Raw genomic sequence first — 22,884 nt, forward strand, 5'->3', positions numbered from 1 at the left:
ACTGTTGCGCGAATAGTTCCAAGGCAGCAGAACGATGGCACCAAGGTGATGTCCAGTAAGTTGCCGCACTGGTTTTGGTATCCTACAATGCTGCTCCGAATAACGGCGTGGAGCGCCCCGGGGGAGGCGGCGTGAACGGGCCTCTCCAGGTGGAGTGTCATCTGTTGTAGTGGGGCGCCCCTTTACCGTTTCAGTTGCCATTCCGTCCGTTTTTGGTCCACTGTGTCAAAAGCCGCAATTCAGCTGAGTTGCGCCCACTCTTGCGGTGCAGCGATAGGCGGCTGTCACAGGACTCTCAAAATGGCGGCAGGCTGTTTCCTTTTTGGGCCTGGTCCACTGAAATGGCCCTGGGACACCTTGGAAATCGGACGCTTGTCTGCTAGGTCTTGGACCTCATTCTCGAAAGCGTCCCCTCCGCCTTGAGAATTCATCAAAAGTTTTGGGGGCTCCGACTCCTGCAGGCTTCTGGTGGGGAGCGGCTGCCATGATTGCTCGCGGAATGACCACGACTGAGCTACGAGATGGTGGTGTTTTCATGCTGACGCCAGCTTCAGTCTGAAACATCCAGAAACAAGGTGGGGCTTTCATCGTTTGGGGAAAAAAAAAAGTTTTCATCCTATGAAAAGTGTTGTTTTTAGGTCACATGATCAAGCCTTCCATCATTAGGAAACCAAAAGTAAAATGAACCAATGAAAAGTTTTATAAACAAGTCACATGACCTGTTATGCGGCATAGGGTGTAAAATTAGGAGAAAATACGTTGGCACGTGAGGCGGCGTCAGTAGCGGACCGATGTGCGAATAGGCCGAAGGCAACACAACGCGCCAAGATCTGGATGGCACCGAGGTGGTGTCCAGCAAGTTGCAGCACTGGTGTGGCCATCCTACAATGCTGAAAGTCGGCGTGGGGCTCCCCGTTGGCCTGTGAGATGGCGTCAGTAGCGGACCGATGTGCGAATGGGGCCAAAGGCAGCGCAACAATATTTTCTGATTTGAAGACACCACAAGGCGCTGAGATGCCAAGATCCGGATGGCACCGAGGTGGTGTCTAGCAAGTTGTGGCACTGGTGTGGCCATCGTACAATGGTAAAAGTCGGCGTGGGGCGCCCTGTTGGCCTGTGAGATGGTGTCAGTAGCGGACTGATGTGTGAATGGGGCCAAAGGCAGCGCAACAATATTTTCTACTATATTTTCGGAGTAGAAGACACCACAAGGCGCTGAGATGCCAAGATCCGGATGGCACCGAGGTGATGTGTAAGTTGCGGACGGATGTGCGAATGGGGCCAAAGGCAGCTCAACAATATTTTCTGAAGAGAATACACCACAAGGCGCTGAGATGCCAAGATCCGGATGGCACCGAGGTGATGTCTAAGTTGCGGACCGATGTGCGAATGGGGCCAAAGGTAGCGTAACAAGATTTTCATCAGTGATGTCATCAGTGATGTCACTGACCATGTCATGAATGATGTAATATGTGACATGATCAGCAGTGGATTGCGGGTGCGCGATATATAGTTAGTGCAACTAACTATATATGGAATTTCAATGGTTTTGTGTGAGTAAAATAAGGTTTTTTAAATGCTAATTCCTAACTATATATGGTGTATAACCTATGGTTTTTTCAGTGAATATATATATATATAGAGAGAGAGAGAGAGAGATATGCACATTTTCAGTTTGTATTTCTAATAACTACTTTTCTGATTCACCTGATGTCTTGTAATGATAATGAAGAATGTGCCATTACCTTTTTGTTTGAATCAGTGGGATAGTATTTTTGCTATACTGAGTGAAGAAAAGGCAGTAACATTGTGCACCATGTGATTAAGTAACGTCTTGTTCCCCAGGCCGGCTTGACTGTGCTGGATGTGTCCAGAAATCTTGATGCCTCTGTCAACATCAGAAAGATCATAAAAGAGAAAACGGAGGTAATTTTAAGCCTATTCTCTTATGAAACAAAAGCTTTGATGAGAAAGAATGCATGGCACATCAAATCGTGCAGGAATAAGATATTGTGGTGTTTTGTAAAATGCTAACTTTGGAACCTGAAGTCCTGGGTTCTAGGACCAGTTTTGCCACTTATCCAATAATTATGTGCTTCTGGGCAAATCAATCAATCATGTGTATGAAAAATATTTTAAAGGCTCCCTTTTATGTGCACAAACTTGAATCATCTCCATATGGGTGTTCAATACCCACTGCAGTTCGTCCTCCTATTTCTAGTATATTTTCTCTTCCATCTATCCATTCTTTTCAAAGTCCGCGTATCCTTTCTGTGAGCTACTTCGAAACCAAGGTCTGTGGTCATCAGATGTCAAGCTATTTGATTCTTATCAACTCTGCCTGTGAAGTTGGCCTTCAACTGTGAGCCAAACTAACATAATAGTTAGTCTTCAAGTTGATGCCAAAAAGTTTCATCATGCAGCTAACTGGTGTTCCGAAGGCAAAAACTGGGAGAAGCAGCTGCTGGCAGGTGTCCCACTGGTGGAAAATTTGCCTAGCTGATTCACAACTAGATAGTTGCAGCCCTTTTGTTATGCGACAGTTGGCATAGGTGTGGGAAAGCACAGTAAAATCGGCAATATGTTCGGAGATTTGTTTCAAGGGGACCAATGTATTATGTTTCAGGAGGCACAATAGTGTCTTGGAGTGGGCTCAGGGCAGCTTCAGCAGTTTTTAAAATCCTAGACACCGCGAAATATGGGTGTGCTTTCCAGATACTTCATGCACATTGGACGTACTCTTGAATCTGGATTCCCCTAGGCACTTGGTGTTTCGGTTTCACACAGCCATCATGCAGGATAGACAGCGAAGGGAGTTTCTAGTGAGACAGAAGTGGGCTGGAGACCTGTTGGAGCCACTGACGTATAAGGAGTGGAGTGCAGCATGCGCAGTGGTGCGGCGAGGTGTCCAGCAATGCCTGCTTCAAGCTGGCGCAATACTATATGTTGCACTGTGCATATCTCTCGCCAGTGAGATTGAAGAGCATATACCCAGGTTGACATGGCAGATGCCCCACATGTTGTGAAGCTGCATGCGCATAGAGGCATATTGGAGGGAATTGGTGCTTGAACTTCGGAGGGTCACACACACTCATTTGAAGGTGAGTATTAGACACTGTCTCTGCAATTTACTTTCATGCCCCTAAAACAGTAAGATTCAATATAAGATAGCCTTACTTTGTTAGTTCTGGTAAAGCACAGGTTGGCCATTTGGTGGCTGTCCCGGTTGAGCCATACATTGCATATGTGGGCCAGAAATACTATTGAATGAGCACTGGCGGAGGAAAGGTGGATCCAAGAGGTCAGAACAGATAAAAACATAGAGGAGGATTGTCAGACATGGACCGGAGTGATACAAGATTTGACCGCCCTTTCAGATGAGGGGCCTGCATTGACCTCATTGGTTGAGCTTAACTTAATCTATCTAAAAAGTAACTAACATCTCTTATTCGATTCCTCATTGGACAATTTTGGGGTGGGTGAGCATCCTCTCACCATTACAGCATCGTTTTTGCAACGTGTCAGCGAATTTTGAAAAGGGCTTTGTTTAAGACAGTCTCTGGCCTAGGCATTTCTTTAAATGGTTACATCCATACATCTTCCCAGGCTCTGAGCACGACATCATCCGCGCTTGGCACCCATCCTAGGTTCCGGGCAACATCAGCCTTGAACCTCCTCGAGCACAGGCAGTTCACTCTGACTTGCAGGTTTTGGCGTGCCTGCGCAGTTCCACTCTTGCTCACAGTTTACACAAACGTCCATCTTTGCACAGGCCTCAGAGGCCACTTTTGGAACTATTGCAGAAACAAACACAGATTTATGTTAAACTTTAAATTTAAACCCGTTCTGTTTACCTCCCACCTATCTAATGTTTCCCAGTTAGTTGTTACCTAGCAGGTAAGCCACACAAATGCGTTTTATACTTACATTTCGACCTCTTCACCACATAAACGAACACAATAAGCACATTTAAATTGCGTATGTTTACGGAAAAGCTGCACATTAGTTCACAACACAATAACAGTACAATTTAGCTGTGTTATTTCAGTCCATGCAAGCAGATTAGTTCTCCCCGTGTATAATAATACAAAATAAGTTGTGCACTTTACTCTATGCTTGATTAATTTCACAAATCATGCAATTAATACAGATTATTGTTATGGGACATTAACTTTACGAGGGGTACACAAAATCTTGTGTTTGCCACCTCGCTCCATCAATTCCCTCATCTGGTGATTTTATCACCATATAACCCTCAAAATTTTGGAAAACTTAACAGAACATGTTTCAATTTCTTCTTGTTAGTACCATCTACACTTTTGTCTCATTTTCCCTTGAATCTTTGAAAACGTTTTCTTTAATATCTTCCATTTCTATCTCATTCTTTTCTCTTATCCGTGCCAATCTTTCTTCATTTCTTTTCTTCATCAAGTTTCTGAAATCTCTTCTACCTTTGTATATACAGCATAACCTTATAAAGAAGATCACTATCACTATGACTGTTATTGGGATTAGTATCTTACCTATGATTGAACTACCTATTTCTTGAAACCAATGTTTAATTGCTGAGAAACTTTTACCCAGCCTTACAAGGACACCTTCAGCCTCCAGTGGTTCAATTTCTTTATGCAAATCTGTAATATTTATAATATATTTCTCTATATTCTGACTTTTGTCTGGAATATAAGTACAACAATGTTGCACTTTCAAAATTCCACAGACTCCTCCCTCTTTTGCTAAAATTATATCAAGGGAAAGTCTATTTTGCATAACCATAGCTCTCATAGCAACCATTTCAGTGTCTACCATCAAGAATCCTCCTGCAGTATCTGTTGACAATTTATCAACAATTTTGGACAATTTTCTGAGTCTATTTGCATTGAACGAAATTCCCACTGCTGTTATCAGTGCTCCAAATACATCACCTATTATTTCTAACACAGTCTCTCTTCTTTTTCTACTTAGAACTTTACCTATCTCATGCTTTCCATTAGTACCTCTATCTACATGAATTTTTTTAGGAAAGACCAAACCTACATAACATGTCCCATACCAGTGGCCAGGCAGTCTATAATAAGCTTTATTCCCACATATGAAATAAATTCCAGGAAAACAGGATCATTTCCCCCTTTGAATCCCAACCTCCTAAAATTCTATAAGTGTCTTCACATTGACTTGCACCCACTAAATAATTGTCATACATTGAGTTATCTCTTCTAATACATAATTTTCCCAACATTGGTGCATCTATATTTAATGCTACGTTCACATTCTTATCTTCAATATTCTCATCATCAAATGTATAATATTTTGATTTTGCATGCTTCATTTTCTCTTTTCTTTTATAGGCACTTCTCCTTTCCTCAACCATATTCAAAAACGTCTTCTCTTCAATTCTCATTTTACATGTCAAATTATTATTAAATGCATACTCGTGTGTTAACTCATCTACTTCTATTAAATATTCTCCCATCACTTCTGCATGTTTCCTTTTGTTCAGTTTGGCATCGATCTTCAACTTTTCAAATATCTCATCCACATTAGAATATTGATATTCCAATTTACCAGTCTTATAAAACAAACTTGAGATTACACTACAAGTAACTCCATAGGTAAGAGGAATGTGGTGATAAGTCCCCCCTTCCGACACTGATGCTGGCAACTTTACACAAACATAAGTCATCAACATTCATAGTTTAATGTACTCAAGCAATAACTTTGAAAACGTGTTTTTGGTGAAATCTTATACTTACTTAACCCCTTCGACGCTCATGACGAGCCCAGCTCGTCATGGAGTTTCCATTGACTTCAATGGAAATTACATTGAAGAGCCAGAGGTGGCCTTAGCATCCAAGTGGTTAATCTTTATTTCGATCACAGATCATAAAAGATATACATTCAATTCCATACAAAATTTTAAAAACATATTAAACAACATTAGTGATCACATAAAAGCTGGAATTTAAAATGTGACACGATTTTAGGACTGTCTCGGGACTTCTGGTTTCCTAACACATCATTTTTACACGTCGACATCGAGCATACCACATGGAGGTTAGGAATTTAGATAGAGCAAATACTAGTGTGGGGGATAGGTCAGTCTTTAGGAGTCTATAAGCGGGAAGAAAAGTTCTGAATCCCAAGTTCCTGAGCAAGGGGACTAACCAATATTTTCTACTCCTTTCGTATCCCTTGCAAAAGAAGACAACATGAACGTCATTCTCCTTTGAATGTCCACAAGCCGGGCAGGTTTCAGAAGAGGAACAAGAAGACCAGGATGCTGTAAACGATGCTAGGGGAAGCGTTCCATATCTCCATTGGAGAAATAGTTTCCTGGTTAGTTGTGGAGAAATGGCATCAAGGACACTTTCAAGATGGTAAAAGTCTTTAGTTTGTGTGAACTTATTGGACAGCGACCCCTCCCGTGCACCGTCCATGGCTCTAAGGAGCATATAATCGTAGTAAGTTCTCGTCAGTGCCTTTTTTGGGGTCCTTGAGCACATATTAAGTGGGTCAGTCCACAGTTCATGGAGTCCGATTGCCTCCAGCATTCTCCTGATGTAGGTCAGCCATGGCATTGTTTTGGCATTAGGTAGCTCCAGAAATTCCTGCAGCTCGGCTCTATAATTTGAAAGGTCTGGACTACTCCATAGACGCCGCCAAAATGTCAGGGGCTTTAGGCCCAGCTCCTCCGTTATGGGTCGAATGTCCAAGTCCAGTCTGAGCGGGAGTAATGGTGTGCTCTGAGGGAGAGCAACAATCTGTCTCAAGAATTTGTTTTCTGTGATTAATAGTTTGGATGATGGAGTGTGCCCCCACAACTCACCCCCATACACGACACCGCCCCGGGCTTGAGCTTTGTAAATATGTATTATGGGGCTAAGTGGACGGAAGGGGGATTTATTCGCAAGTCTCATAGTACCTCCCGCCAGCTGTGCCAATTTGATGTTCACTTTCGACTGGTGGGATGACCACGTTAGGTGTTCATTAAGAGTGATCCCTAGGTATTCAATTGTGTGCACCCGTTCCAGTTGGACTTCTCCTAACCTTGGTGGTGATCGATTGTGCGGCTTCGGGTTAAGGATCATATATTTGGTCTTTTGGGGGTTGATTTCCAGTCCTCGATCTAAGCAGAACTCTAGAAACCCATCCAAGACACGTTGAATGCCCATAGGGGATTTGGACAGCAGCAGGGTGTCATCTGCAAACATGATTGCAGGCACCCTGCTGCCAGTCAACTTGGGGGCATCGGTATTGGGAATCCTGGCTAGATGGTCCACTATCCCGTTCACAAAGAGGCAAAACAGGGTCGGTGCGAGCACACAACCCTGTCTTACCCCTCTGCGAGCGGGAAACCTTTCGGTTAATTTGCCTCCTCTGCCACACCTAACGCGGGCATAGTTGTTGTGGTGCAATCTCATCAGGACACCCACAATATCCCCAGGGACATTCAACTCCTCCAAGACTTTCCATAACTTCCGTCTTGGTACCAAATCAAAGGCGGCACGCAAGTCTACAAAAACTGTATACAGGGTGCCGCCCTCGATTATAGCTGTCCTCCAATAAAGCAGGTTCAACCTAAAGATTTGGTCTGTTGTTGAAACTCCCTGTCTGAATCCAGCCTGATATGGAGTCAGAATGCCCATCTCGTCTACCCAGTCTTGTAGTCGATTCAGAACCAGTCTCCCGAAAAGCTTCTGGGATATGTCAATGAGACTAATAGGTCGGTAGTTGGCTGGGAGCAGAGGGGACCCCTTTTTGTAAATTGGGACTACCTCTGCGCCCAGCCAAGTATCCGGAACCTCCATACCCCCAAGGATGGCGTTAAATATCAGTGTGAGGTATGGGGCCCATATCCCTGGTTCTTGTTTGAATAAATCCCCAGGTACCCCATCGAGACCGGGGGCTTTTCCAACAGAAAGCCCAGCTATGGCCGCCCTCACCTCTTTTTCTGTGAAACGATCGTCACATGTACCTAGGCCTGGGGTACTATTTGAGATGCTGGGTGACCTATCTTCTGCTGAATACAGTGCCTTAAAATGGCTCTGCCATAAGCTGGGAGCGATATTAGGCTCGATAGCCGATGGTAGATCCTCTGTGCCGTTTGTGACCAGGCGCCAGAATTTACGCAAGTCTCGACTGGTTAATGACCTCGAGAGGTTTTCCCAGTATTCCTGGTCCCATTCGGCCCTTGCATCTATCAGGAGCTTCTTGTAGGATCTTCTCCTGGCTTGGATTTCCTCCCTATTGGTGCCACTCTTGATGGCGAGTAGCAGTTTAGTCTTAGATTCCCTACAAGTGGCATTATACCAGGTCGTTTTAGCTGGGGGTCCTGATCTTTTTCCCAACTTTGAGAATAGATCTGTCTCTAGGGTGTTGATTAGCTCAGCATGTGTATGAGCGAGCTTTTCTCTATTAGCTGGCCCTTCTACCTCTTTCCCTATCCGGAAAGCCTTCTCCAAATGCGGAATGATCCTAGCATATAGTTTCGGTAGTCCGTCTCCCCTGGTAATTAATTTCTCCCATTTGACTTTCCTCCGATTGTTTTCTAATAGGAGCCCAGACTTGTCATTATCCGTACTGGGCATAGTAGGTTCGTTCCCTGGTGAGATGTAGGAAAGTTCCAAGGCATTATGGTCACTATCCCTTCTCTCGATGATTTTTAGATCGACTACTTGTGGCCACATGGATAGTTTAATGAGAATATAATTATTCTCGATTCTCTGCCAGTTTTGTTATAAGTACAGATGCTAGGTATGTCTGATTTACAGCGGCCATTGCAGGCCCTTAATCCTTGGTTTAGGGTGAGGGCAGTAATCTGCAAGGCCAAGGGGCTCCAAGCTCTCGCGGGGGGTGCCACCGTCATCGGTACGTGCCAACATAAGTCTTCCTCTAAAGAGGGGCCATCACGTAAACCTGATAGTGGTTCATACTGTGAATTTAAATCACCTCCCACCAGGCATGCAAGTTCACAGGGAATACCATCAAGGAACACAGAGAGTTTCTCTATGGTGCTGGATTCCTTGGACATTTGTACCGGCCTGGAATATATGTTGATAACCACCAATTTCGACGAATTTGGCCACTCCAATAAGACAGCTAGAAGGTCATCTGAATCTGTTTCCAGGTAGTTAGCCTGGCATCCTAAATCAGTTGCTATCCATATCGCGAGTCCTCCCGATGGCCTTCCCCTTCCCCCCCACTTAGCAGGTTTAGAGAAGGCTGCAAAACCCTGACGCAGGATTTCCTCACGTGCCCAGGTCTCCTGGAAAAGTAAAATGTTTTTAGAATCAATAAAGGAGGCCCAGTCAGGAGAGTCAATCTTACTGGCTAATCCCGCTACGTTCCACGAAACCAGGGTTAAGGGGCATGGTTCGGTAGAGGGTAAGTCCATAATGGTGTTATTATTAACTTCCCTGTTCTCTGGAGTAACCACCTGTATTGGGGATGAGTGGACCTGTGCCACTCTTAGGTCAGTATGGGTCACATTTGGGACCTCTGGAGAGGACTCTGGAGCTGGATTTAATTCCATGGAGTTTTGTGTCCCTCTAAGCAAAGTGGATAGTGGAAGTGTGTTGTTCCCCGTGCCTTCTAAGACTATCCGTTCACACCCCCCATTGTCCATGCGTCAGTCCACCATTTCCAGACTGCTGTATCTGTTATAAACAGGGAATTGGGCTGGAAAATGCACTCTATGGGACCCTTGAATACCTCTTGTAAATCCTCCCCCCCGACCCCTTCTCCTTGAGAATTTTTCCCAGCCTTCATCCTCCTCAAACTGCATAAAATGATCAGTGTGTCTTCCCCTATAATTTGGAGGACCGCTTCTCTCTCTTTGACCACTTCCCCAATCGTCCAGTAGATCTTGGTGGTGCCCCCATCTTTCATCCTCCAAGTTATATGGACTTGAAGGATAGAAGAATGAGAGAGGGAGAGATTGGATATTGCTGGCTTGGTCATCAGGGTCCCAGGCACAAATGTAAGCAGCAGTGCCCGGTTCTCTGAAGGTGACCAGAATGCAGTCTCCCCTTACTGATTTCCTGGAGTATCCCACCCATGTGACCCGCCTAACCATGGAGATATCGCTGGTTATTCCTCTCGGAAGTGGTCTGTATGTGGATAACCAGCTGATAACTTTATTTCTGAGTGATGAAATTGTTTCTATTGTTGTGTGTTTTAATTCTGGAACCCCTGCCAAAACTAGCGTGAAAGGGGCAGCCTCTGGTGGGAGATTAACAGGTTTAGGTTTACGGTTGTAGTTGATTTTCTCTCCCGTAAATGTTTGGTCGCCCTTGGATTTAGACTGGGTGGGAGCAGTATCTTTGGATGTTGGGGTAGTTATCGGTAGGGTAGTTAGTGTTTGTGACATTAATGGCGGTGCTTTGTTGCAATTTCGGTTGGGCTGGGGTAAAGGAGTTTTAACCAAAATGGGCGCTGGATTTTGTCTGTCGATGGAGGGTACGTTTTTCTTTGCAACCGTGGCTATGTTACCCTTTATAGGCTTTGGATCAGGGCCCCCCTTTTGATGTTTGAGCTGTGTTAGTGTCGAGTTTCTTTGAGTCAGCTAATTGCACTGTGGATTTTTCAATATTGATTAGCCTGGCCTCAATCTTGATCAGTCGAGCTTCGAGAGGGCTCAATAATGATCTGAAAAGTACACCAATATCCTCCAGTGTGATATCACCACTGGAGTTATCAGCTGGGGTAGCGGTTGTGGCCACAGCTGGTACCTTTATTATATGGGTTGTGGAGGTAGTTCTTATACCCTGCTTTTCTGGGTTGGGAACTGTGATGCCTCCCTTTGCCCCATTTACCCTGGAAGGTTTAGATTTTGGGGATTTTGTCTTGTTAGCTTCTTTGGTGTAACCCCCCCTCTTTTGTATGGCACCTTCCCTAGTCCCCCTATCTCTATCGGGACAAGGCTCTTGGGCGTTGGCTACCATAATTTCAGGATCAGGAGGTGGGGGTAAAATTACAGGGGATGTATGTGGCAGTTGTGAGTTTGGAAGGGCCATTATACTCAAGTCATCAAAATCACTAGGGACCTCGATCGTTGATTCCGGGTCAGTGATAGCTGGATTAGGTGGGTGAAGTATTACCTGAATGGTCTTTTCTTTTGTAATGAGTCCGGTCCTACCCTCCGGTGTTCTAGCTTGGGCCATCAACCCAATTGAAGATCTTCTGACCCAGTCTATTTCTTGGGAAAGTCTTCTTTCAAGGACCTCAATTTCTTCAATTAGTAGAGATCCGGCTTTGACAAAATAATTGTCAATGGGGCCCTTAGCACCTCCTGCCGCAGCTAATGTAGATTTACTTCTAGTTTCTCTGGTACACATTGTTCCGTGTGGTCAGAGGAGCAGAGATGGCAGTTAAAGAGGGGGGGCCCGGTCCGATCTCTCACGTTCACGAACGGCCTCAAACGGCCCGCTCTTTGCCCGGTCTTCGCCCCGTGCTCCGTCCCGCGTCGCAGTAGAAATCCGGCCAATAAGTACGAGGAGGCAGGGGGCGTGGCCGCCGGGGGAAGAGGCACCAGCTGTGTAAAGCTGAGGATGCTGGTCCTCGCAGTCCCCCGGTAGGCTCCACGCGCTGAATTCACACCAGGGGCTCCACCTGGCCCGTCCTCTACTGGGAGCGCAATTGCTTTACGCCGACTGCGGAGCCGCTCACACTAGGAGGAACAGGGTCAGGGAGCAATTGAGCGGCACCCGCGAAGCGGGTGTCGCGAAAGGTAGCAGTTAAACTGGGCGAGGAAGAGACAGAAAGTCAGCAGCAACCACGTAGCAAGGTGATAATCCCGAATGAGGCACCCACTCAGCCGTTGATCCCTGGCGCTGATATTACTGGAGGCAGGGGGCGTGGCCGCCGGGGGAAGAGGCACCAGCTGTGTAAAGCTGAGGATGCTGGTCCTCGCAGTCCCCCGGTAGGCTCCACGCGCTGAACTCGCACCAGGGGCTCCACCTGGCCCGTCCTCTACTGGGAGCGCAATTTCTCTACGCCGACTGCGGAGCCGCTCACACCAGGAGGAACAGGGTCAGGGAGCAATTGAGCGGCAAATCACTAATTGACTTACCTTGATGCAACTCAGGCTTATACACATGTGTTTCATGTACATTTTCTTTCTCATCTGGCTTACTAGTACTCACATTCGGTTTCAATTTTGTTAAATGAGTTTGGAAAGGAATCACAATAGCTAAAATTATCCATAATATAGTCAATAACCCCATACATATTGAGCAACACCTACACCACTTTCTAAAAATAGAACATTTCATCTTATGATTATTCATTGCCATCTTCTTTAACACTGTTTCTTCGACCTTGTGTCACCTATAATTTCTTAACTCACACAGCACCCTAACAAGTTTTCTTCAACCTTGTGTCAATTTCTATTCTAAATATTACTATGATTAGTTTTTCTAACAAGTTTTCTTCGACCTTGTGTCAACTCCGACCTCTTCTATATTTACAAAACCGTTTCACAGAACTTCTGGACTTTTTACTTTAATATCATATACTTTGAGCACCTAACTTTTCATTTCTTAATTGACTTTTTACTCACTTTTCCCAATTGGTTTTGGGTCGTACAGGTTTTCCTGACTACTATTTACCTCAACAATAGGTGGAAGAACAATGTAGGTCCACTCAGGTGACTTGTACCTCTGATTTGGACGTCTTGCTCTTTTTGGCCTTTGAATTGTCTCTATTTTCTTTCCCAGTGTCTCTTTCTGACTGGTAATTTTGTGCACTTGCTCTTCTTGTTCTTTCGTTGTATTTACTATTTTGAATCTCAATCCTCCTGCTCCTTTAGGCCAGTTGTCTCCTTTGCAAACTTTCTTAGTCTTTGGCTCTACAGTGTTATGCTCCACTCTCCAAGCTCTTTTTCTTGTGCTTTTTCTTAATGGAGTCTCATCTGCACTGTCATCTGTTTCTCTTTCAGTGTCTTCCACTGTATCATTTATTATGATTTTCACAATGTCTCTGTCTTCATCGGTCTTAGTTTTCTCTACTGTCACTCTGTCAGGAACTCTTTCATAACTGGTACTTGGAATCTCATCCTTATCGTGAGTTACTTCCTCTTCCCCAGTTTCAGGATTTCTGTTCCTACTTCCAGAGTTTTCAGTTTGTGTTTCAGCTTTCTCCTTTTCTACAGCTTTCTCTTCACTTTCTTTAGCGTCATTACTGGTGCTCGCTTTTACCGATTCTCGATCTTCAAGTTGATCTTCTGAATCTGGTATTTCAATAATCTCCCTTTCACCTTCACCGTCAGACGCAGAACTGGCTTCTGATACTTCCAGATGTCAACGTTCTTGTCGATCTTCAGTATCTGGATCCTTTTCTGGTTCACCCTCAGAATCAGAGTCAGTTGTACTTTCACCGTCGTATGGATCTTCAAGTTCAGGCACACGGATGGTGTGACTAGCATGAACTCACCTCTTCAATCCAGCACATTTAACTGCAGTAATGCTAATCAAAATCACCTGGCGTGGTCTTTGCCAACCTTGGTACCAAACAATTTCTCCTGCGATGAACTTTACTCTTACCCAGTCCCCAGGGACTAGATCATGAGCTGGAGTTTTCTCTTTGGAATTTGACTCAGTTCCCACCTGGTGGAGCACACAAGTTACCACATCAGACAGGTTTTTGCAGTAATCCAGTATTATGTCATCATTTATAGCTAGCAGTTTGTTAACTGGTACGAAAGCCTGCCTCATTACTCTACCCATCAAAATTTCGTGAGGGCTTAATCCAGTTTTCCTGTCAGGTATGCTTCTCAGAGTCATTAAAACAAGTGGTAAGGCGTCAGGCCACTTCATTCCTGTTGCCAAACACATCTTTGCAATTCTATTTTTAATTGTTCCATTCACCTGTTCCACTACCCCTGAAGCCTCAGGTCTATAGGCACAATGTAATCTCTAGCGAATGTCCAGAGCTTCACAAATCATCTGCAATAAATCATTTTGAAAATGCGGTCCTCTGTCAGATTCAATCTTGAATGGGAACCCGAAACGTGGTATTATCTCACGCAACATCAGTTTAGCAACAGTTATTCCACCATTTCTTCTCGTGGGGAAAGCTTCTACCCATCGAGAGAACAAGCAGATTATTACAAGAACATGTCTGAGCCTGTTACATGGTGGTAATTCAATGAAATCCATCTGAACTCTGGTAAATGGGCCACCCTCCCGTCCTATGGTTCCCAAACTTACAACCGTTTTTCTGTTTGGATTAAATTGTTGGCAGACTAAACATCTTTGACACAAACTTTCAGTAATCATTCTGAATTTTGGATTATACCAAGTCTGTCTAAAGAGACGGATCATAGCATCTCTGCCAATATGTGCTTGACCATGGTACATTCGGGCCAGATCTGAGATCATGCTATCAGGCATTACTGGTCTTTCATCTTTGTAAACCCAAATTTCATCCTCCTCTCTTTGTCTGCAACCTGATTTTAGCCAAATATCTTTTTCCTCTGTTCCTGCCTCTTCCTGCATCTGCTTCACTTCCTGTCAAGTTTCTACTGCAGTGGTTAGCATCAAAGGACTTGGAACATGTTCTTCAGTTTTCTCCCGATTAATTGAAATTTGATTTTTAGCAGTGTTTGGCAATTGCATCAGCATAACTGTTTCCTCTGGTGATATAATCATCACCTTTCTTATGGGCTGCACATTTTACCACAGCTAATTTTTCAGGCAGCTGTATCACATCGATCAATGTTTTTACGAATTCAGCATTCCGAATGGTTGTTCCTGCAGAGGTCAAATAGCCTCTCTGGGACCAAAGTTGTCCATAATCATGAACAACTCCGTAACCATATTGCCTATCGGTCACTATGGTCACTTTCACCTCTTTTCCCAACTCACATGCTCGTATCAAAGCAATCAATTCCGCTATCTGAGCAGAATTAATTCCTTTCAGACAAGATGCTTCCACCACTTCTGCTACTGTACAAACAGCATATGCAGCACTTAGAATACCATTCTCTGTTCTCAAGCATGATCCATCCACGAACATGACAAAATCTGATTCAAGCAAAGGTTCATCTTTAATGTCTGGACGAGGCTTTGTGCAGTATTCCAGAACATCCAAACAATTGTGATTAAGCTCACCTTTCACTTCTGCCTCAACTGTATCTGGTAACAGTGTCGATGGGTTAACATTCACACATCTTGCAATTGTCACATTCTCAGCTCCCAAAATTATTTTCTCATAACGTGTCATCCTGCTGTTAGTCATGTATTGAGTCTTTGCTCTTGTGAGGAGAATCTCCATTGAATGAGGTACATACACCCTCACAGGAAATCCCATCACAATTCCTTCATTTTGCTCCAGACTTACACTGGTTGCTGCTACTGCTTTTAGACAACCTGGCAAAGCCTTTTCAACAGGGTCCAAAACAGCTGAGAAATACGCAATCGGTTTTCTCATCCTTCCATGCCTCTGAATTAATACTGACAGTGCACATCCTTCTCGCTCACTGCAGTACAGTTCAAATTCTTTTTCATAATCAGGCATTCCCAAAGCTGGTGCTTCACACAGTTTAGTTTTAAGCTGTTTGAATGCTTCCATCTCTGTTTTGGTTAAGACAATTGGGTCTCTAATATCTGCGTTTGTCAGTCTCTGTAATGGTTTTGCAATTAATGAAAAACCACTTATCCACTGTCTACAGTAACCTACCATTCCCAGGAACATTCTGACCTGTCTTTGAGTCTTTGGTGGCTGCATTCCCTGTATCATCTTAATTCTCTCAATTGTAACTTGTCTGATTCCTTTAGCAATCTTGTGGCCTAAATACTGTACTTCTTTCTGGCAAAACTGCAATTTTGATGGAGACACTTTATGTCCCTCTTCTGCCAAATGATTCAACAATGCTACTGTGTCAGTTACACAAGCATCCTTTGTTTTTGATGCAACCAAAAGATCATCAATATACTGTACCAACACTGATTCTCCAGGCATGCTCAAATTTTCCAACGATTTTCTTTAGCAGCTGATTAAAAATCGATGGACTCTCAGTGTATCCTTGTGGAATTCTACACCATGCTAGGATACAATCTTGGAAACGAAACTCAAAAATTGGCTGGCTTTCTGGATGCAATGGAACAGTAAAGAACGCATTTCATGAAGAGGAGCTTCGCGCGCATCCGAGATGGCCGCATGAGCACAGGGCTCCCGAGGACCCTCGCTGCCTCCCGCATTTATCCTGGATATTATCCTGATTTGATGGAAGGTCTTTGAAGACACAGCCCGGCTGATGTACTAGCAGGTTTTTGGGTCGGAATCGGACACAGGGTGCCCGAGTTTTGCCGTCCTGAACTTTGCGGCCTTTTCCATGGAACAGCCTGGACCTTGAGTTGTAGCAGTGCCCAGGTCGTAATTCAACAACAACGGCCTGAGGGGATCAGACCACAGCCTCACTTCACTTTCGGTTTCGTTTCTCCAGTGCACTGTCTCCTATCTGCGGTGTGTCTGTGGATCGGACGAGCTCTGATGCCAGCTCATCGAGCTTCGAGCTAGCGACTGTTTGACTGTGGACTCAAATTGGCTCAACTTCGCCTCCTGTATTCTTGTGTGTGAATTTTAAGGAGCCATTTGGACCAGATCCCAAGCCTCCCTCCGGGGTACCTGGCTCGCCATGACTGGCAAGCCTGAGAGTGAGAAACGGAGAGTCAAGACCACCACCCGTGGAGGTCCAACCCAGACGAATGTCATGGATCGCTACACACTTTCTAAAGGATCCCCTGGTGGCGCACCTAAGACCTGGAAGGAGGCTGTCGACGATCCTGCTGTATTGGCGGAATTAACGTTACAGGACGTGATGGGCGCCATTGCTGGGATTCAGTCTTCTATTGGCCAACAATATGAAGCCTTGGCTCTGAAGTTGGACACGGTGGCTATTGATGTTAACCTCATTCGAACTGATTTGGCCAAGACGAACGAGAAGGTGAAGTCATTGGACCTAAAGACATCCAGCCTTACCACGGATGTGTCCGACTTGCAAACAGAGGTGCGCAACCTTAGATCTGCTAATGACTTTTTTGCTAGTCGCTTGGAGGATTTTGAAGGCCGTGCACGACGCAACAACGTGCGTATTATTGGGGTCCCGGAAGATTCTAGTTCACTCGCCACTGATCTTCGAGTGGAGGACCTCATTCTTAATCATCTGGCACCCAAAGGCCTGAGCAAATTGTTTGCCATCGAACGGGCACACAGAGTGCCAGGGGGACAGGCGAAGCCCGGTTTTCCTCCCCGTCCGATTATTGTACGGATCTTCAACTTTAGAGATCGGGATGCCATTTTGCAGGCGGCACGGACGAGCGGCCCTACGCAGTTTGAAAACGCTGCTGTGAACTTTTATCCGGACTTTTCTCAATCGGTCCAGAAACAACGTATGGGGTTTTAAGGGGTGAAACGGTGACTAAGAGACATGGAACTAAAATACACTATGTTATGCCCGGCTACGTGTTGAATATGACAATCGAACATTCTTCTTTGTCAGGCCTGAGGAAGCGAGTGAATGGTTGGACACTTTGCCGGCTCGCCGTGCTGGCCAGGAACATGCTGGTGGTGCTGAAGGGGGACTGTTGGACCAAGTATGATTATGGTGCCTGTGTCCGGAACACTATTCCACGTGACCAGCTGAGGCTCACTGCCTTCTTTGATCATTCCATTTGTATCTTGGGGGGTAGCGGGGCTGGCGGGACCATTTCCTCCTCTGGGGTTTTCTTTGTGTAGATTAGTTCTTTGTTTGTAAGTGTTAGGGCGACAGGCACACTGCAAATTGGGGTGGCTTTTGAGTCGATGCAGGGGTGCAGGGTGGGGGGGAGTTGTGTTGGGAACCTTGGGGGGAGGGAGGGACATGTTTTGGGATTGTTTGTCTTTTCTTTTTCAAGGCAAAGTACTTTCATTATCTTTGACATTGGTGTGATGCTCGTTTTGCGATGGGAGTTCATTGTGGTTCTGGATGGGGGGTAGAGGGTTGAGGGTATTATGCCGGAATGTGAATGGGTTGGGTGATCGGATAAAGAGAGGGGTCGTTATGCAGCTGTTGCGGCGCCTTTCGCCTGATGTCGTTTTGCTACAAGAGACTCACTTAATAGGAAATACTTGTCACGCTCTTAATAGACGGGGTTATCGTCTTGCTGCTCATTCCGGATTTACATCTAGTTCTAGAGGAGTGGGTATTTTGCTTAGGGTTTCGCTCCCCCTCGAGATTGATGATGTGATCCTTGATGCCAGGGGTCGATATGTTGCACTTGTTGGGCGGTGGGAGGGAAAACCAATTTCGTTGGTGTCGGTGTATGTCCCCCCGGGCTTCCAATCCACGACATTTACGGACCTGGGGCGGATGGTTCTGGGTCTCCCGGAGGGTGTTTTGATATTGGGTGGTGATTTTAACTCCGTAATTTCTGGCAGAATAGACCGATCTCCGCCCCGAGATCTTCCTGCTGCTCAAGCCTGGTTGGGTGACTTCCTGGAAACATTGGGATTTATAGATTGTTGGAGACTAATGCATCCAGAGCAAACTCAGTTTACTTTCCATTCGGGAGCTCATGGTAGTCTTTCTAGATTGGATTATATCCTGATACCGGCAGGGTTGTCCGTTGTCGCCGCTCCTCTTTGCTTTGGCGTTGGAGCCACTCGCCGCTTGGCTACGGTGGGAGCCTTCGATGAAGGGTATTCGCTGGACGCCGGAATTCGAAGATCGCATTTCCTTATATGCAGATGATATTTTATTATACCATACATCTCCCCAAAAATCGCTCAACGTATTGTTTGACGTACTTAACTCCTTCGGGAAGAACTCGGGCCTTATCATTAATTGGTCGAAATCCTACATTTATGTACTTGCGGGTGATGTCCCTCGTTTGCCGCGGGGCTGTCCCATCCAGTTGTCGCAGTCTGGCTTTAAGTACTTGGGTGTGTTTATCTTGTTGGATCCGGCGGTTCGCTATGAACGTAATGTACTCCCCCCCACTCCAAAGGTTGCGCTCAGATGTAGCGCGTTGGCGTAAATTACCGTTATCTCCCGTAGGGCGTGCGGCCCTTTTTAAAATGATGTCCTTACCGCGGTTCCTATACGCACTTCAGAATAGTTTTGATGTCATCCCGTCGAAATATTTTCGGGAAGTAGAATCGTTGCAGCGGCAATTAATATGGGACGGACGTTCACGCATCGCTCTTCCAAAATTGACACTTCCCTGGTATGATGGCGGTATAGCGCTCCCGGATATTCGTAGGTATTATTGGGCCTCCCACCTTGCTGCCATCAACCACGGGATGTATGGCCCGGCGTTGAATCCAGCATTTGAAATGGATAAGTGGCTGTTACCGGGTGGTGATTACCACAGGGCGCTCTATTCGGGACCCTCCCGTACACAACTACCGCCATAGCCGTGCGGGTATGGCATAGCGCAACGGCGGCTATGGGCTGGAGTGATAAATTAACTGGTGCGACTCCGCTCTATGCCTCTGCGAAGTTGGGTGGCCTATGGAAGACGAAGGGATTTGATAAATGGGACACGATCGGTATTAGTAAAGTGCGTGATCTCTGGGTTAAAGGAGGGGTGAAGACCCTCTCGGATCTGCAAATAGAGTATAAGCTGAGTGACAGGGAAAAATTTTGTTATGTCCAGGTGCGCCATGCTCTGAACTCGGTGTTGCCAGTGGGTATTGATATTCCGGATTCCTCCCCCCTCGAAGATCGTATACTAGACGGTTATGTGCCTGACAGTACTATCTCGCTGTTCTATAAGAAAATGATTAATGACCGATCGAGTCTGCTCGATCGCCTTCGTGAAGCCTGGATTGCTGATGGTATAGAACTGGATGACGAGGACTGGCAGTCCGCGATCTCCTCTCCCAGGGAGGTAGCGATTCCGGCCCGCCTCCGTCTGGTCCAACTCAAGATCCTCCACAGAATCTATGTCACCGGCCCCCGTCTGATCCATATGGGCTATTCCACGGACGGCATGTGTAGGCGTGGGTGTGGACTCCTGGGCACCTATCTCCATATCATATGGGAATGCCCTGAAGTGGTGCGATTTTGGAATCGTATACATGAAGTGATGGATGAAGTAACGGGTGTTGTGATGATGCCGGAAGCCCGACAATGTTTATTGAATGTGTGGGGTCCGAATGATTATGACGTGTCGCAGCTTCGGTGGGTGACTCTGGCCAATATGGTTGCGAAGAGGGATATTGCACAGTTGTGGGGGTCCCCGAGGCCGCCTACAGTGACTGCTTGGAAGGAGAGTCTGGACTGGTGCATGTTCAGAGAGAAGACAGTGTATATGGCAAGAGGCAGGCCCAAAAAATGGGGGAAGATTTGGAACCCGTGGAACTCATACCATGAAGATATCTGTACGCCCCCGCTCACTGCACTTCCTAGTCCTCCCCAGTCGCCCTGACCTACATTCCTTCTAGCTGTGGAATGTCGTGCTGTTCATATGCAATTCTACCTTTGGCACCCTCCCCTCATCTGTATTCAAAGAATCTTTTCTCCTGTGATTATGTATCTCCCGTCCTTCCTGAGCGCCGACCTAATGGCTGTATTATTACTGCATTGCCTTGATTGTATGTTTGATGTCTTGTTTCCTTTTGTTTTATCAAATAAAAAGTTACAAAAAAAAAAAAAAAAAGAACGCATTGCATAAGTCAATCACAGTATACCACTCTTCATCATGTGGTATTTGGTACAGAATCACTGCTGGATTTGGAACGATTGGAAAACATGGAACAACAATTTTATTAACTTTTCTCAGATCCTGCACAATTCTGAATGTTCCGTTAGGCTTTTTCTATCCCATAATTAGGCTTTTTCTATCTCATAATTGGTGAATTACAAGGACTGCTCTCAATTTCTCTTAAAATGCCCTGCTCAATAAATTTATCAATCACTGGAGTAATTCCTTCAATCACTTCAGCCGTCATTTTATACTGTGGTATATTCGGATAACTTGCACCTTCTTTTACAGACACTTTTACAGGATCAACTCCTTTCATCTTACCAATATCTTTTCCAGTAAAATCCCACACACCTTCTTTTACTGCCTCTTTCAATTCAACAGGAATTTTCTCTTTATCAAAAACAGGAAACAGTTTGTCTTGCTCTGCCTCAATCATGAGCATTGTCAATTTGTACAAACTATCTTCATCTAGGGTCTGCAATTCTATGCCATCTGGGGAACAGTATATGGCACAGTTCATTTTACACAATATATCCCTTCCTAACAAATTAAAAGGACTGCTGTCAAACACCACAAACCGATGCATGTCTTGTATGTCCCAATCTCTATTTCAACTGGCTTTGTCAAAGGGGTATTTATCTGTCTGTTAGCTACACCTACAACCTGGATAGTTTCACCCGAGAGAGGAAGATTCTGAATTTCCACTGACCTAACATTAGAACGGGTAGCACCAGTGTCCACTAAGAAAGTTATTTCCACATCATTCACCTTTCCGCTCACAAATGGACCTGACTGATCTACCTCAAGAGTGGCTCCAAGCACGCACTCTTCTTCCTCTCTCAGGCACCGTCAGAAACTTCCATCCGACTCACTGCCAATCTCTTCTTGCAACCAATATTGAAAACACGGTCTTTTTACCTGCTCACCTCCGCTGAATCCTGTCTCTGCACTGTATCTCTGCTGATTCCCACTGTATGGCAGTGGCGGTTGTGGCACCTGACTTTGCTGATTTGCTATCTGCTGCTGCTGGGGTTGCTGCTGATTTACCTCAAACTGCACCTGCGGATTCAATGATGTATGTTCCCCATTAACTCTAGGCGGACATTTACACTCGAGTTTCCAATGCCCTATCTGGCCGCAATTGAAACATGGCATTTTCTTTTTAATTTCATTAATATTTCCCACTATTTTAGGTTTACCTTTAAACCCACCTTGATTCCCTGCATTTTTATTCTCCATTTGTGCTACTTGCTGTTCAGCTACTTTCACTTGTGCCCACATGGCTTTCTCTTTCAGCTTCTTCTGTTTTGCATCAATCTCCTCACTACAATATTTCGCTTGTCTTAGAACCTTATCTACTGAACTCGACTGCCAATCCATCATGCTGTGTCTAATCATGTCTGAGATTTCTGGTCTCAATCCATAAACAAATCTGTAAACATAATGACTCATATCCTTTTCATTTAGCTCCTCATAACCACTGTACTGTTTGAAAACCAACAACAACCTTTCATAAAATGAATGCACAGTTTCTTTCGGCTCTTGTGTTGCCCTGTCTATCTTTACCCAATCAGTTTCTTTTGGAGGTATTTTATTTTTCAACCATACTATTACTTGCTCATATTTCCTCATTACTTCTGGTGAGGGAGCTCCTGTTTTCTCATCTCTTTGATACTCCTCCCTTGGCCAATTCACGGATATCTTACATTCTGTCCACAAATATGCTGGCACTACTATGTCAAACAATCCATCCAAATCAGTCCACAGCACCTTTGACACTTTTACAAATCTGTCAACCTGTCGATACCATTCCACTGGCTTTTCTCTCAATCTGGGAAAATCATTTGTAAATGACAATATATCTTGTCTGCTCCAGGGCACATGTACATATCCTCCTCCAGGAATTTCTCGCATAGGGAATTCAATTGCCACTTTTCCCTTCTCTCTAATGGGGAAAGCTAAAGTAGACTTATCACTATTTTCCTATTTCTTCTTTGCCCACTTGACCCTCCATTTGCCTACATCCCCCCATTTGCGCAGCAACACAATCAATTATTTTATCTGAAGCTGTCTTCCTGCAGTAATCATGTTTTCAATGTCTCTTTCTGCAAAATCTACTCGATATGATTTCTGCAATGACTTGATTTTGGAAAAATCTATCCCATTCTCACTTGCCACTTCTTCCAATTGATCA

General features: G+C 45.0%; 1 protein-coding gene across 3 annotated transcripts in view; it reads left to right on the forward strand.

Moving 5' to 3' along the window:
• The window catches only part of LOC144820313 (putative serine/threonine-protein kinase pats1), a 299,277-nt gene that overhangs the window by 185,131 nt on the left and 91,262 nt on the right, over nt 1-22,884 (forward strand). For all 3 annotated transcript variants that reach the window (XM_078677888.1, XM_078677895.1, XM_078677890.1), the window contains one exon: nt 1,846-1,926. In XM_078677888.1, coding sequence (XP_078534014.1) covers nt 1,846-1,926 — 81 coding nt within the window. The remainder of the gene's footprint in view (nt 1-1,845; nt 1,927-22,884) is intronic.

The sequence above is a fragment of the Lissotriton helveticus genome, chromosome 1_1, assembly GCF_964261635.1.
Source record: "Lissotriton helveticus chromosome 1_1, aLisHel1.1, whole genome shotgun sequence".
In the NCBI taxonomy this organism is placed as follows: Eukaryota; Metazoa; Chordata; class Amphibia; order Caudata; family Salamandridae; genus Lissotriton; species Lissotriton helveticus.